The sequence below is a fragment of the Ornithodoros turicata genome, chromosome 9, assembly GCF_037126465.1.
Source record: "Ornithodoros turicata isolate Travis chromosome 9, ASM3712646v1, whole genome shotgun sequence".
NCBI classification, from domain to species: Eukaryota; Metazoa; Arthropoda; class Arachnida; order Ixodida; family Argasidae; genus Ornithodoros; species Ornithodoros turicata.
Genome location: NC_088209.1, coordinates 18,403,064 through 18,419,459, shown reverse-complemented (window position 1 = coordinate 18,419,459; position 16,396 = coordinate 18,403,064). Strand labels below are relative to the sequence as shown.

Here is a 16,396-nt window from a genome sequence, read left to right as displayed (position 1 = left end):
TCTTATAATGTCATTCTGTTCATGCAGTAAATGTAGAGTCGTCGAAACTATATCCGTATTAAACCGCATGTGGGACCGACTACTTCTACCCCGTACAATAGCGAATAATTCCGCAGACGAATGAGCGGGCGAAAGTGCCTTTTTCTCCGCTTTGTACCCCGTTTTCCTTTCTCCCTCTGGTTTTAATTTAAAGCCCGGGCTGGATAAATTATAGTGTGCGGCCACTGCGCTATTGTTCCAGCACTGGTGAATTGCACCGAACATTCGTGTACAATTCTATGATACGTGAACATGCGTACGGTGTGCTAGCGAGATGTCCTCGAGGTAGTTAAGTTCCATTACGTGTCGCTAGGTCCAGTTCAAGTTCAATATTTAGATATTTAGAGATACACTCTTAAAAATGAACTTCACCGCATAGCACTCTCCTAGCCAACCATAATCTCGAATGATATCGTTATCTGTCCTGATTTGTTGAAAACGGGAGGCGTACGCCTTTTTTGTGACACTTATGCTGTTCATAATTGTCACAAAATAGGCGTACGCCTCCCGTTTTCAACAAATCAGGGCAGATAACGATATCATTCGAGATGATGGTTGGCTAGGAGCGTGCTATGCGGTGCAGTTCATTATTAAGAGTGTAGTTCATTTAATACGAACTTAGTCAACCGTTACACTCAACGTTCATATAACAAATCAATTAACATTCAATATAGTTATTTGAAGATCGATGCAATCAATATTCAGTGTTTTTCGTTCAATATCAACGGAATCAGTCAATCAGTATTCAACATAGCTGATTCTTTTTTTCTTTTTCTTTTTCATTCATTTCATTTCATTTTGTTTTCATTCACTTTTTCTCTATCACATGACATAATGTTATCTATGACATAACATAGTTGATTCAATATCAGCAACTATATCAATACAATCAATCAGTCAGTTAATATTCTTTTTTTTTTCTCGGAGTAGCGGAGAACTTGTCAGGTGACAAGTTCAACCTCTCCGTATTATTTTTAGTCAGTTCAACTCCAACTCCAATATAGTTCGCGCAGTTGATGATGTTGATGTTGGCAAAAAGATAAAACGGCGAGATCGAATTCATCACATGACAAATACGGCTACTCCATAAACAGACACCCCATCCCCCCCCCTCCAAAAAACAAAAAGAAGATTGGCACTGTGAACGACGGTGTCATTACGGGACGGTAGTGCCTCTGCCCATACACCGCTTTATTTTCTTTCAGTCTGCCCCCCGTGTGTGCGCGCAGGTTTTCGTTTGAGCCGCTGCCGCACAAGCGATGCAGGACCCATCGTTAAAGAACACGGAAGTTTGCGTTTGCGTTAGTCACAGCAACCACGTTTACTCCACATAAAGTCACCTTGTACGGGTAATTTCTCTGTTCATGTGACTTAATCTGCTGCTATATAGGCATAGTCTGCAACATCCCATCCGACATGCCTCTATCGCTCGCTAGCAACAAGAGCCAAACACTCTCAAACATAGACATTTTCTAGTTAATATCGACCTCAATACATCACCCAAACTGAACTTGGGACGTAACTAGCAACATCGTCCGGCGCACCTTCATCGTCGCTACCATAGTTCCAGGAAATTCCAAGTCAAATCGAACCCGTCCGACAGTGTCCGTCTGTCTGTGGTGCTCCTGTAAAGCGTGCTTTTACTGCGCTGGTGCTATGTACGCAGGGGAAGTAACCGAGCAGTATGTCTCTCCCAGACTCTCTTAGTGAGCAGACATTATAGGTCCCTGCTCCGCTGTGATGGAGTGTAATGATATTGAAGCAGGCTAGTGGGAGTTGCTTAGACCCACACTTCGGGAAGACGCTAATGCAGTGCAATTCAAAATGACGAAGCTAAAAGGATCAGGATGACAGAGACTACACTCTTAAAAATGAACTTCACCACATAGCACGCTCCTAGCCAACCACCATCCCGAATGACAACGTTCTCGCCCCTGATTTGTTGAAAACCGGAGGAGGAGCCTATTTTGTGCCGTGCATAATGGGCACAAAATAGGCTCCCCCTCTCGTTTTCAACTAATCTAGGGCGAGAACGTCGTCATTCGGGGTGATGGTTGGCTATGAGCGTGCTATGTGGCGAAGTTCATTTTTAAGAGTGTACGTAAATGGAGCGGCCAAGGTCCCGAGTCTGTGTACATCGCTTCACCCATTCGCTGCGTCGCCAGTTCAAACGTCACCGAAGCGCAGGAGACCGTACCGAGATGGTCCACTGACGGAAAAATCCATGATACCGAACGCCAACACTCTAAGAACACCTTATTCGCCTCTTACCTGAAATGTCAGACTGCACTCCACCTCAAATGAACTCCACCTCATAGCGCGCTCCCAGCCAACCATCATCTCGAGTGACACCGTTGTCTGCCCTGATTTGTTCAGAATGGGAGGCGTACGCCTTTTTTGTGTCACTTATGCTGTTCATAATTGTCACAAAAAGGCGTACGCCTCCCGTTTTTCAACAAGTCAGGGCAGATAACGCTACCATTCCACATGATGGTTGGATAGGAGCGTGCTATGCGGTGTGAAGTTAATTTTTAAGAGTGTGGGCCAGGTCGTACTGCGTGTCACTAAATGCGCTAAAAGAACAGAGAGGACGCCATGCACAAATAGCGGTAATTCTGAGCTCTATCTGTGTGTGTGTGTGTGTGTGTGTGTGTGTGTGTGTGTGTGTGTGTGTGTGTGTGTGTGTCATCTTTTGTGTTCTTTTAGCGCTGCTAGTGGCGTTCACCCCCTAATACTCTTAATTCGTGGAAAACGCGGGGCGTGCGCCCCTTCGTCACAATTAACATAATTACAATAGTGTCAAAAAAAGGCGTGCGCCTTCGGATTTCAACACGGAGCCATTCGGAATGATGGTTCGCTACACTCTTAAAAATGAACTTCACCACATACAGGGTGTCCCAGAAAACGTGTCATTGAATTATAATAAAAAAAACTACGCCACCTAGAATCATGCGGTCAACAGCATTTGTTCTTATTAAGTTTTTGCCACCTCCTAATGTGAATGTCATGTACTCAAAGTTTAATTATGTAAATATTTGCGAACTGAACTCGGAAATTTGCCAAGTAAAGGTCACTTTTTTACCCCACCAATATGAAGAGCGTGCCGAATTCACTCAAATTCATGGTAATTGACAGTGATATTCACGAGCTATCCCATCGGAAAAAATAGCCGAATATCATGCTTTTCGGGGCACCGGGCCATAACGCGCGATGACTTTTTGAGCGCAATCGCTCTCAGTGCGACGAAAGGAGGTTCCGAAGCCAGCCCACAGAGTGATAGTAGAAAAAGCAACCGTTCCTAAAATTTGGAGAGGGAAAGCATTATCCCAGCGAAAGTCGGACGTGATAAGCTGTGCCTGTTTTATCTCTTTCTGCGATGTCGGGGAGGGGTGGGTTTCCAACCTCCTATCGTCGGACTGACAAAGATTGCGCTGAAAAATTCATCGTGCGCTATTCTGTGCGACCTCCGTAGAGCATGATGTTCGGCTATTTTTTCCGATGGGATAGCTCCTGAATATCCCTGTCAATTATCATTCATTGGACTAAATTAGACACGCTCTTCACATTGGTGTGGTAAAAAAGTGACCTTTACTAGGCAAATTTCCGACTTCAGTTCACAAAAATTTACATAATTAAACTTACGTTAGCACGATCCTAAACAACCATCATTCCGCCATTCCGCGCCATATTTGTTGCATTATGCGGTTCATAATCGTCACGAAAACGGCGTATGCCCCCCCCCCTCCCCCCGCTTTCATCAAATGGAGAGAGCGTTGCCATTCGGGGTGGCGGTTGTCTAGGAGCGTGCGACGAGGTGAAGGTGTGTTTGTAGAGTGTAGTCCTGAGCGTGTTGTGCGATGAAGTCCTGCGCTAACAGTGCAGTTACGTTACTTGTCACAAAAAGGCATGACATCCGTGCCACACGGGCAAAAAAAAAAAAAGCACATTAGCGTGTAATGTCAGACGGGTCCCGAATGTCATTGCTTGCGATAGTCGTGCTACACGTCAGATTGGAATGACATTAAACGCGATGATGTCGAAGCAGGTTTTTGCGGTACTTGAAGAGCGTAAACCTGTTCAAAGAGATTGTGCATCCCACAAAATGAACATCCCACAAAATGAGAAAATGTGCCTTCGTTCATAATCGATGGTCTGTTCTATGTCGAGAAACTGTTGTCACCTTGCATGTCAGGTGGCAGTACACGCCAATCGCAAATATGCAAAAAAAAAAAAAAAAATTGTCGTGTAATTTATGAAATAATTGTGCGGTGCCCAGTACAGAGTGGCTTCTTTGGAAACTTTAAATTGTTCGTGTGCTCAGACAATGGGAGCGAGGGTACGCATTTTGTGGCCAAATGAGTTGTGGCGACCTCATTACGCAGAAACTGTCATTCAGGCAAATGCCAACCATAGCGCCTTCTGCTCAGTCGTTGGCCATGAGCGGGTTATGCGGTGAAGTTCTGTTTTAAAAGTGACCTTCGTCATCCGAGCAGAGAAAAGTTATCACGAGTATTTAAAAAATGAATAAACTAATTTAATTCTCCAAACACGGATAAGGTTGGTTTAACGTTTACAACTGGAGCAAACTGCAACTTAAGCACTGTGAGCGTCTGATATAATCTTCCAACGTAATTGTTTAGCTCCGATACACACTCTTTATAATTGAGTTGAGTTGATATTATTGAGTTCCGTCATATACGTCATATCTTCTCTTGGGGCGCTTTGTATGTGTGTGGATCGGATTGGCTAAAAAACTGAAACGGAGATTGTGGCCCCACAGTTCCTACTCCAGCTGCGCATATGTGCATATTTGTTTCGGACGTCACTTGCTGATTATTTCCGTCGTAATGTGTTTGAACTAAGACTGGGGTGGGCTTCCTAACAGGGCTGATGAAAAAGGCCACGATTTTTATTTAAAAATGAGGAGGTGAGACGAGATCAGAGGATGTTGCCCTCATCGAATTCGCACCAGCTTGCTTGCCTTCTTTTTCTTTGTTCCTGGAGGAGCGGATGTTTGCAAGTACGGAGCCACGCCAGCAACAGAAAGTCCTCGGTTTTTTTTTTCTTTAATTATTGAACGCCGCAGGAATAAAATAGCGATAGGAACATCAATAGACGACCCTCTATTTACAATCATGCGACGTCAGCAGATGACCGGTTCGAGGTTTTATTTTGCTATGGTGGGCATGAAGCGGGAAAAATGCGTCGGCTGATAGGCTGATAAAGCTGACAGTGCCCACACTCTTAAAAATGAACTTCACAGCATAGCACGCTCCTAACCAACCATAATGTCAAATGATATCGTTATCTGCCCTGATTTGTTGAAAACTGGAGGCGTACGGCTTTTCTGTGACAATTATGAACAGCATAAGTGCAAAAAAAAAAAAAGGCGTACGCCTCCCGTTTCCATCAAATCAGGGCAGATAACGATATCATTCGAGATGATGGTTGGCTAAGAGCGTGCTATACGGTGAAGTTCATTTTTAAGAGTGTAGCTTGGACCCATAATCGTATGACGTCCGCATCGTATGACATGTATTGCGTACGTCCCTTCCCAAGCAGCACAACATCTTGGCTGAAATTGGACCAATATTGTCAAAGCCGGTCCAATATTGGTCCAGTATTACCAATATTGGCCCAATATTGGACCATTATTCTCAAAGCCGGCCCAACATTGGTCCAGTATTACCAATATTGGCCCAATATTGGACCAAGATTGGACCAAGATGTTGTGCTGCTTGGGTTATGAGTTGTGAACTGGCTTATTGTTATCATTTAGGATAGAAGCGTTCCACGTTGTTTGTTTCCACATCTGCGTGCTAAAGGCCCCTGGACAGATTTCGTCTTCCAGAGGTACGGAAAATTTCGTTGGCTGAAGTGTGGGAACGGAGAATCAATGATGAAACCAAAATAACAAGAAAATGAGCAGTCTGGACCAGCCCGCTTCCCAAGCAGCACAATGTACTGGAAGTCGGGTGGAATAGGGGTGGACGGATAGGTGGAAGGCCTTGAACAGGGTCGTGAAACTAATGAAAATTGATAAGACACATACCGTCCACCCGTATTGCACTCGACTTTCAGTACATTGTGCTGCTTGGGTTTGTGAGGCGCTCTCCATGGTTATCGCTATCTCTAAATGAGACAGCAGCACTTTTCGCCTGCAAAGAAAATATTTAGGTCACCTGATCGAGGGGTAAAGAGTATTTTCTCGCCCCCTTATACAACCATCCCTTCTAACTATGGTCGTGGCGTGTACCGGTTGTATCGTTCGTGTGTTGTTGTGTTCAGTCGTAAGGTCATGGGGTAGAAAATGTAAGGTGGTTGAAAAATAACTTGCATACGAATTCGCGAAGATGGATAAGCTTCTTTGGGAAAGAAAACAAATACATTGTGTTCTGATAATGAGAGCATGTCATTCAATTGCAGCGTACTTTTCGACTTTAGCGAGCTTTTAGTACATCGAAAGTTATCGAATCCTAGCTTACCAATGTGATGCCACCTGTCGGAAGAAACGATTCAATTGGCTTATCGTACTCTCGGGACCGTTATCGTGGATTCCTTCCTACCTCCTGAATCTCGTTTTTGTCTCTCATCTTTATTGTAGATTTCTAATAATAACCCAACACCGGTGCTGATTTCCATGAACCCACGTTATGAACACCACAGGCTAACAGTTTCTAACAGCGATTCTCGTTGTGCAATAATAGCACGATTGCTGTAGTGTGTTCTTGGTTCAATGTAATGACTGTAAAGTAAACTCTTAAAAATGAACTTCACCGCATAGCACGCTCCTAGCCAACCATCATCTCGAATGATATCGTTGTCTGCCCTGATTTGTTGAAAACGGAGGCGTACGGCTTTTCTGTGAGAATTATGAACAGCATGAGTGTCACAAAAATGGCGTACGCCTCCCGTTTTCAACAAATCAGGGCAGATAGCGATATCATTCGAGACGATGGTTTGCTAGGAGCGTGCTATGCGGTGTAGTCCATTTTTAGGAATGTGTACGTGTGGGAGTGGAAGCATGACTGATACATAGGAATGACCCAATGTGCGACAGCTGCCTGTGCTGTTATCAAAAGACATCGATCACGAGTGGCAACGATGAAGTTGAGGAATGCAGACGGGAACATGCATACTGGTTCATATAGCGATACATCAATCTTACATAGTAGTTATATATAGCCCTGGTCAACCTCCCTACGTGATCCACGGCCATTTTTGTTGTGTGCGGAAGAAGAAGACGAAGAAAGTGGTGCAGAGCAAGAGGAATGCCCATATTTCCTCTGTCGTGCGTGCGTTGCCGAAGAAACACATGCATGTGGCAGATGGCACTGCACCACCCTTTCTGAGCGCAACAGATAAATGTAAAAATGGCTAGGATTAGATAAATGTGTTCATTTTTACCCGTCTGCGCTTTGTAGCTCATTTTGCGACATTCACGCAGCCTGCAGATACATCCTAGAGAGAGAGAAAAAAATACCGGTTCAACTGGTTGGTTACCGGCAGCCGCAAATATTAAAACTGCGAATCCCGGAACAGGAACCGCTTCCAGAGTTCTGACACTGAACCGTAACCGTAATCGAACCGATATTCGTTCCGGTTTCAGTTCCTGCTGCGTGGGGCTGGATTGTTTTCACAGACGGATTGTTTTCACAAAGACTGTTTACGTGTCGCATTGCAGCTCCAGATTACCTCAATTGAATGATGGCAGCTGGAGGCCTGTGTTGTGCAACGTTCCATTACCCCTGCGTCTTCTGCGGGCACCTATTGGGCGTTTTCGTCGTCTGGGGTGACGCAACCAAAGTGGCGAAGAGAAAAATGAAATCCGAATAGAAATCGAGACGGCCGCAAAACTCGTCTTTTCCGTGCAGAACGTTCCCGTGAGCAAAGTTGACACTGTGCTCTCTAGCCGTGCATGTACAGCAAAGTTGCGCAATTGGATCATCCATTCCATTCCATTCCATTCCAATTCCATTCCGAGGAATGAAAAGGTATGGCCAATTCTCACTGCTGGAATGGCTTGGCAACTCCATTCCAATCCTTTCATTCCATCAATTGGTGGAGCATTGGTTGGAGCTGGTTGGCAGCATTTCTTTGAGCCTGGGCCACATGTGCACATGATATGACCCAGGGAAATGTTACCCACAACCAGCCTGCATCAGCTTCCTTACATTTTGTTTCTTTGTTGGTTGCCAACTCCGAGAGGACGACCTCGAAAAAGGATCAGATTATATCTGCGACGAAATCGTCTCTCGATCGTCAGATCTATAGGCGATATCTCTTGATCAGTGGGGGAAGCACATAGCTAATCAATTGTTTATGCGCCCCCTGGAGACGCGCAGTGGAACGTGGAACTTTCCTGGCGCGTGCGGTTCGCCGTCTCGTGGCGTTGTCCCGAACTTGCGGCCGCGCAGGTGCGATCGTCGCCGTGAGGTGGCGCCAGCATCTTAGTCTCTTCTCTTGGTGAGCTCGGGCTCAGGCAGGCAGCAGGCGCGCCCAGTGTCGCGACGAACTGTGGTGCGGAGTAGGCTGGCCTCTCCCGTTGAGATTACCCTCGCTACGTCCATGTAATTTTTGACAATTATTGGGCAACTGTTGCAAATATCTAGCAGGTCTCAGCGTCGTTGGTGTCCAGAACAGCGGCACGGGAGGGATTCCATTCATTTATTAGGGTACCTTACATTAAATATGAAAATTAAGTCGACGATAGAAATAATTCGAATCGTCAGTGCGCGACGGAGTTCAGAAAGACAACCTATTCCTGTAGTGGTACTGGCCACGAATGCACGACTTTGTGAAACAATTTATCCCTTTTAGGGTCGATTCACACGATGCAACTTTGCTTCAACTCGGTTGTAGCTACAGTTGCAGGCAACCGAAGTTGCACCAAATAGGTCCCTTTCATACGACGAGCATCTCGGAACGTCGTAGTGGTCACCGAGCTCGCCAGATGGCGCGATAAAGCATCATTATCATCATTTTCGTCCGATCGTACTGCGACTTCCATAATTTCTACTGGTCAGTGATAATTTGATCGTCCCGCGCCGCAATAACTGACACATGGAAGTCGTCCTGATTGGACGCGCTTGCAAGGAGGATCCGTGCGATTGGCAGGTTGGACCTAGAGTTGCAGAAGAAATCGCTCGTGGAGCGATCGGTTGTGCAACTCCTGCAACTCGGGTTGCGCCACCGGAGCTTCCCCGTTCATACAGTGCAGCCTGGTGGCGCAACTGAAGTTGCATCGTGTGAATCGACTGCATCAGTTAGCGGAGAAAAAAGGAGAGAGAAAAAAACTCTTTCCCGGGGACGTTCACTGCTTGTCGCACCAAAGATTCCGTCGTCCGTTACGACATTTAGCAGCTAGTGCTTTTACGCAATGTTTTCCAAAATATTATGTATATATGTATGTCGCTGTTCCGCAACGATCCCATCTGAGCACGTTCGCGGAAAGCGCCACGAGTTACGTAAAAATGGAGATGAGAAAAGGGAACCCGTGCAAGAGAAAATGCTCTGGGGGCTGTACACTCTATCAATCAGATAACTTTGTCATCTGCGATATGTTTGCCCACTATGTTCTGGACTCTTTGAGAGTCACCTCCGAAGAACGACAGTTGTGATTGGTTGGTTCCTTGGTGGCGCCACTGTATTGACAACGTCGTTTCTTCAAGATCATCGATTTCAGCGTTTCGATCGATCGAAGCTTTCGGAGATCGAAGATAATTCAGTATTTCAAGAGCGGAAAAATAAACAAGTAGATGGGGCGAACTTCAAGCTCCACACGAGGAACTGAACCTGCCCTATAGAGGAAAATTACGAGTGCAGAAGACAACCATCTGCTTTTGCAGTCTGTCGGCGGCGACATATTGGTCCGAACGCAATCCGGCTGGTGACTTGAATGCGCAGTACTTTTGAAAAGGCTTTCGGGGCGTCATAGAGTACGTCTCTCTTCGGGGGGCGGGGGGGGGGGGGGTTATTTGACGAAAAGGAAAAAAAAAAACGGGGGAATGGTCAGCCAAACGGGACGTCGGCTTGCTATTTGGGAAATAAATAAATAAATAAATAAAATGAGAAATAAATAAATAGAAAAGTAAGAAATGAGAAGGAATAAGTAATAAATAAATAAAGAAAATTAAGAAATAAGAGGGAATAAGAAATGAATAAAGAAAGAAAATTAAGAAATAAGAAGGAATAATAAATAAAGAAAGAAAGAAAGTTAAGAAAGAAAAGAAAAGGAATTAGGGAATAAAGGATAAACTAACAAAGGATGAAAGAAGGATGAGGTAGACTAAAGACAAAGATGACAAAAACAAAAGATGACTAACAAACGGTGAAAGAATGATGAGATGTATCACAAAGGATTACTTTAAAAAGGAAAGCATGGAGGTTAATGCGATGAGGGTGAGAGTGCGGCACAGAAGAATGAGATTGCACGACGGTTTCACTGCGTAGGCTATAGAAGCAGGAAGCGGCGTAGCGCATAATATTCACTCCTAAATGGATACGTAAACATAAAAATGCACAAGAGAAGAAGTGCTGAGTGCTGTCCACACTCGTGAGCTCCGAAGTCATGGATGAACTGCATCAACACGCCGAAATCTCTTACGTTTAGAGGGAATATATGTTTTTATGAAAAAATAAATAAAAAAAGAAACGAGGAAAAGTTTCGCCCGCGCTACGGCAGCTTGCTATTCCCAGCTTTACCAACAAACGCGTTTTGGAGTAGCCAGTTCTGACTGGGTCGGGACTAACCTCTCCATATTTTTTCTTTCTTTTCCAATCCAATCCAATCCAGAGAAAAACAGAACTGGTCACAGTTCACCCAGAAGGCCACAGACCCGCAGGAACCGAAGAAGTGCCTTAGTCAGCCCATGCACTGTGCTGTGTGGGGCCTAGCAGCGTATAGCTATGGAAAAGCGTGAGATCCGGAGGCGAGCGCTGCGCGATCGCAGGACATACACGACGGTGTTCGCGGTAACGGGTGCAGTGGAGCAGCAGATGTGGAATGGTCTCTTTCAAAATGACAGTTAGGGCAGATGGTTGATGGTAGATGGTCCACCTTGAAGAGGAGTAGTGTAGTCCGCGCCGCGTTCAGTCGAAGCCAACGCAAGTCTCAAGGTGCTAAAAATGTGAAAGATTGAAATATGGCAGCCGTCGAAACAGCCAGGCGACGAATGACATGATGTCCCAGAAAACGTGTCATTGAATTATAATAAAAAAAAACTACAACTAGAGTCATGCGGTTTGTTCTTAATGGGTGTTTGCCACCTCCTGATGCGAATGTCGTGTAACGCAAGTTTAATTATGTAAATTTTTGCGAACTTAAGTCGGAAATTTCCCAAGTAAAGGTCACTTTTTTACCCCCCCCCCCCAATGTGAAGGAAGAGCGTGCCTAATTTACTCAAATTAGTGATAATTGACAGGGATATTCAGGAGCTATCCCATCTAAAAAAAATTGCCGAAACATCATGCTCTACGGAGCTCCGCAGGACAGCGCACGATCAATTTTTCGGCGCAATCTTTGTCAGTCCGACAAAAGGAGGTTGGAAACCCAGCCCACCCCGGCATTGCAAGCATGGCTTATCGCGTCCGACTTTCACTGGGACAAATTTTAGGAACTGCTACTTTTTCTACTATCACTCTGTGGGCTGGCTTTGGAACCTCCTTTCGTCGGACAGTGAGCGATTGCGCTCAAAAAGTCATCGCGCGTTATGGTCCGGTGCTCCGAAAAGCATGATATTCGGCTATTTTATCGACGGGATAGCTTATGAATATCACTGTCACTTATCATGAATTTGAGTGTATTCGGCACGCTCTTCGTATTGGTGGGGTAAAAAGTGACCTTCACTTAGCAAATTTCTGAGTTCAGTTCTCAAATATTTACATAATTAAACTTACGATACATGTCATTCACATCAGCAGAATCCTCATAAGAACAAATGCCGTTAACCGCATGTTTCTAGGTGGCGTAGTTTTTTTTAAATAATAATTCAATGACACGTTTTCTGTGACACCCTGTAGAACATCACATGATTGAAGAACTTCACTTGAACACCTCTTGATTGTAATGATATTGCCTAAATTTTCGTCATGGCGTGGCCTCCCATACCAAATTGTTTTTGGACGACAACCGGATGACAATGATGACACGCTTTTTCTTTTTTTTCTTCTTCACTACGTAATGGAAGATACAGAACGATTTGCAAAGATATCAACTTCCGATAAACACTTGTAACCGTCGCTTTATCTCAATCACGGATAAAAATTAACGCACGCCGGTTTTCCCGACCACTAGACAAACGTCGTCAAAGGTCGGTCTAAAGGAGCTATGAACTGTACCAAGCGAGCCCGCCGACTGTGTCGGCTCCAAACGGCGATTTCAACCTGTTGTCTGTGGCACCTTTTGTATAGATGAATTTGATAGATGCGTATCTCCAGCACATAGCACGCTCTTAGCCAATCATCTTCCCGAATGACAACGTTCTCGCCCGTGATTTGTTGATAACGAGAGGCGGAGACTATTATATATCTATTATGCACGACTACAAAATGGGCTGCGCCTCCCGTTTTCAACAAATCGGAGACGAGAAGGTTGTCATTCGGGATTATGGTTTACTAGGAGCGTACCCATGTAGTGAAGTTCATCTTGAAGAGGGTAAAGCAGAACGTTATGTGTACCTCCGCGTTGGCGTCTGATTGGGTGCTACAATTCTTCAGATGACGTAACGATGGATAGAGGTATCTGGACGGCGGTGCGTCGACTCGCCCGAATACGAAAGAGAGTGCGTTTTTGTATTAACGCTGCACAAGTTATGAAGGAGAAGAATTGAACAATAAATTGTAAATAGAATTGCGAAGCCTAGAAGAACACTATTACATCTATTAAACCCGTAACTAAATACATGCAGATAGGAGTTCTTTCCTCCTCTAAGAAGGGCTGACATAAGAAAGGGACTTCGTTGCAAGAGCAATTTAGCACGACTTTCTTTTCATTGTTGGTCCCCGCAGAGGCTATGGCACACGCGCTGTTCTCAGCCCACGTCATATTCTATCGAAGTGCCCCCTTAAAACAAAACCTCATCACACAGCGCGGTGAACGCCAACAATTACACAGAATGGTACTGGTATCACTCCTGATCTGTGGGAAGCGCGTAGTGTACGCCTTTTAGTGACAATCAACATAGCACATAGCTGCGTAAGTGTCAAAAAAGGCGTACGCCACCCGCTTCTAACCAACCAGAGTGGCAGAACAATGTCACTCGGGATGGTGGTTGGATAAGAGCGCGCTATGCGATGAAATTCTGTTTTTAGAGCGTAATGCCTGATAAAAAGCGCCACGGAAAACTCCCCTCTTTGTTTTGTCGCAGAGTAACGTTCACACTTAGAAGTGAACTTCACCGCATAGCACGCTCCTAGCCTACCATACTCTCGAATGATATCGTTACCTGCCCTGATTTGTTGAAAACGGGAAGCGTACGCCTTTTTTTGTGAGACTCATGCTGCTCATAATTGTCATTTACGCATCAACTCATCGGCTGGAAAGTGCACGATCCAATTGTAAGCATATGCTCAATGTGCAGCCACAGAGCTTCGGCTGTTTTTCCTTTGTATATATATATGTATATTCAAACTCAAACTCGTTCTTGCGTAAAACAAGGAAAAAGAGATACGATTCAACACCAGCAGCAGCACCGACATCCTCATCATCATCACATCATTGCCTTTTTTTTATGGGGGGGGGGGGGGGGGACCTCGCTCGAAAAACCGTCCCGAAAACGCGATGATGCGAAAACTGCGCTTTTCTTTTGAACCAAGTGGATGCCGTCACATTTCTGCAGGAATTGCAGCATCCCCTCCCCCCCCCCCTCCACGCACAAAGGCTTGTCTTTAAGCCCGAAATCCCAGTCAGATGCTAGTGTTACACCCCACGGAATTCCAACACCACCGTGGCAAGAAACTGCATGCTCAAATTCCCGCGTTGCCGAGCTTAGATTTGACAGCTTCCTTTGTTGTAGAGTATTCATTCGGGCAGCTCCCAAGCTGCTAAAACTCCACAGAAAAAAAATTGGACGACGGTATTTAGATACCGAGTTACTTGATGCCGCGAAGTGAGCATGTACACCATCCCACGCAGACACGTAGAGCAGTGACGCGCGATTGCCGGCGCGGAACCGCCTCTCTTGAAGCATCGCATCGCGCGCCAACATCTGTTTCCCCGTCATGTGACCTCAACGAAGCGGTTCTCGGCAACTTTACCCGTCAAGCAGCCGGTCTCGCCGCTGCCACGTAGCAGGGGGATTACCTGCTGCATACGGAAACCTTCGATCTGGAGAAGGCCGCAGAACTTGAGGGGCAGCGCAAGCCGCTCCTTGAGGAGGAGTTGCAGCTTGAAGACATGGTAGGAACACTTTTCATAACTAACAACCGTGCCGTTCAGTGTACATTCCGAGATTCGTCAGCTTAATTTTCGCCGAGTGCTACGACAGCAGAAAACAAAAGAGCACGTTTGTGGAACCAATGCGACTCCGAGGGGCGTCGGTGTCGTAAACAATCGTGGTTTCTGTATGGCAACAGCGGCACACGTGGTCGCCATGTGTGTTTACGTTGAAGCTGGGGGCAGACGTTGGCAGCGACAACACACTTTCTTTCTTGTGCGGTACTATAGCTGTTCGGTGCCAGGCGCAGTGTGTGAATAAGATGGCAATCCTCGTATTTGGCGAGCGTCGAATGAACATGAATGAACGACCGAGGAAGGAGGGCAATGCCACCGACGTCCGAGCGATATCGGATAATTCATTGCCGTTTGACAGTGACGTGCTGAGCTGGCGCCTTATTTCAATTCAAATTGACACAGTTGATTCAACGTGTGTTTGTATATTCAGTGAGTTATTGAGTAGAGGCAGTTTCGCACGCTGCTAAAGCATCGCAAGCAATAGTAGCTGACCGCCATATTCAGGAAAGTTGCGGGTCGTTTTCGTTCTCACGAAACAGGAGGTCCAGGTTGGGCAGCTGTATAAGGACCAAAACTGAAGTCAAAACATCGGAGTTGTTCGGCGGGTTATGTACTGTTGGGGACATGGTTAGCTAAAATCGTACTTCGCCGTCTCATAAGTATATTACCTCGGTAGCGCGTGGAAGTGTTGTGCCAATAATGTATTTGAAGGTGGACCATGTACTGCACGTGTTTATTACTCAAAAGAAATAGTCTTGCAACACCTGGATATTTGAGATGAGATAAACCACGAAGCGCTGATTTTAGACAACCGTATCCCCTACAGTACATTGGCGCGTTACGTTTATATGATTTCGAACTTGGTTTATTAAACTACCTACGAGGTAGAAAAACCGTATTCCTTTTAATAGCCATATTCTAACAACAACAAAAATAGCCATTTTGCGGAATAGATGGAAAAACGGAAAAAGAAAGGAAAGAAAGGAGGCGGGGCCTTATGTGAAGGTAAGGGGCTGCTAATGCTGGGGAGTAACGATGTGAGATAACTTATTTCAATCTGCCGAGTAATTACAGTGTAATTGCAATCTAGGCGCTAAAGCTGTAATGGCTTCTTTTTTGTTTGTTTTTCTTTCCTCCGTAGAGCGCAGATGTAGTTCTACGAAGTTTTTGGATTGTAGCTATCTGTCTTGCTTCATTATCTAACTCTAAGTAACACCTGGTTCTCGAATAATGGTTTGGTCCGCACAGCTTGGTGCAATAACTTGGTCTAGAGCAAAACGCAGACTATTGTAGTGTCTACGACGGGAGGTGTTCTGGACTACTCAAATGTACGCGACGTCGGTTCTATCTACCATGCTATAGGGTGCTGAAAAAATGCATACAGTGCGGTAAGATGCGTACGTCGTACGTAATCGACGTAATGAGTAGTATAGGCAACTACACCTATACCGACTAAACTACTTTTATTGTGTCTGGACGGTAATTATATGTAATTGGTGTTGTCACAAACATTCGTCACGTATTTTTTATTGCCCCCAGCGTACTAACGATTCGAGCAATAATATATTATGAAAATCCACCATCGCTCACTGGCAACAAGTGTATAGGCATTCTTAAACGTAGACATTTTATAGCTAATGGCGACATAAATGTATGACTAAAAACTGAACTTGGGACATTGTTCGGCGCAGCTTGATCGTCGTTGCGCCATTCAATTTCAAATCAAATCAACCAAAATCAAACGAATCGATAATATTATAATCGCCCTGTTTCAAGGCTGTATGATACAGCAACGAGCCCGAAATTCTGTTTGCCTTCTCCATTTCTCCATTTGCTTTCTTCACTTTTTCTGTAGATAATTCTTTTCGTTAGATAATAGTACACTTAAAAAAAAATAAGGTGTAC

The 16,396-nt window shown here is 45.1% G+C and overlaps 1 protein-coding gene across 3 annotated transcripts in view; it reads left to right on the top strand.

Annotated features, from left to right (window-relative positions):
* LOC135368270 (inactive dipeptidyl peptidase 10-like) overlaps nt 1–16,396 on the top strand; it is a 187,773-nt gene that overhangs the window by 74,277 nt on the left and 97,100 nt on the right. The window contains exon 1 of one of the 3 annotated variants that reach the window (XM_064601444.1): nt 14,277–14,437. The exons of the other annotated variants lie outside the window; for them this stretch is intronic. Coding sequence (XP_064457514.1) covers nt 14,435–14,437 — 3 coding nt within the window. The 5' untranslated portion in view covers nt 14,277–14,434. Of the gene's footprint in view, nt 1–14,276; nt 14,438–16,396 lie in introns of those variants that run through there. 3 annotated transcript variants of the gene reach the window in all.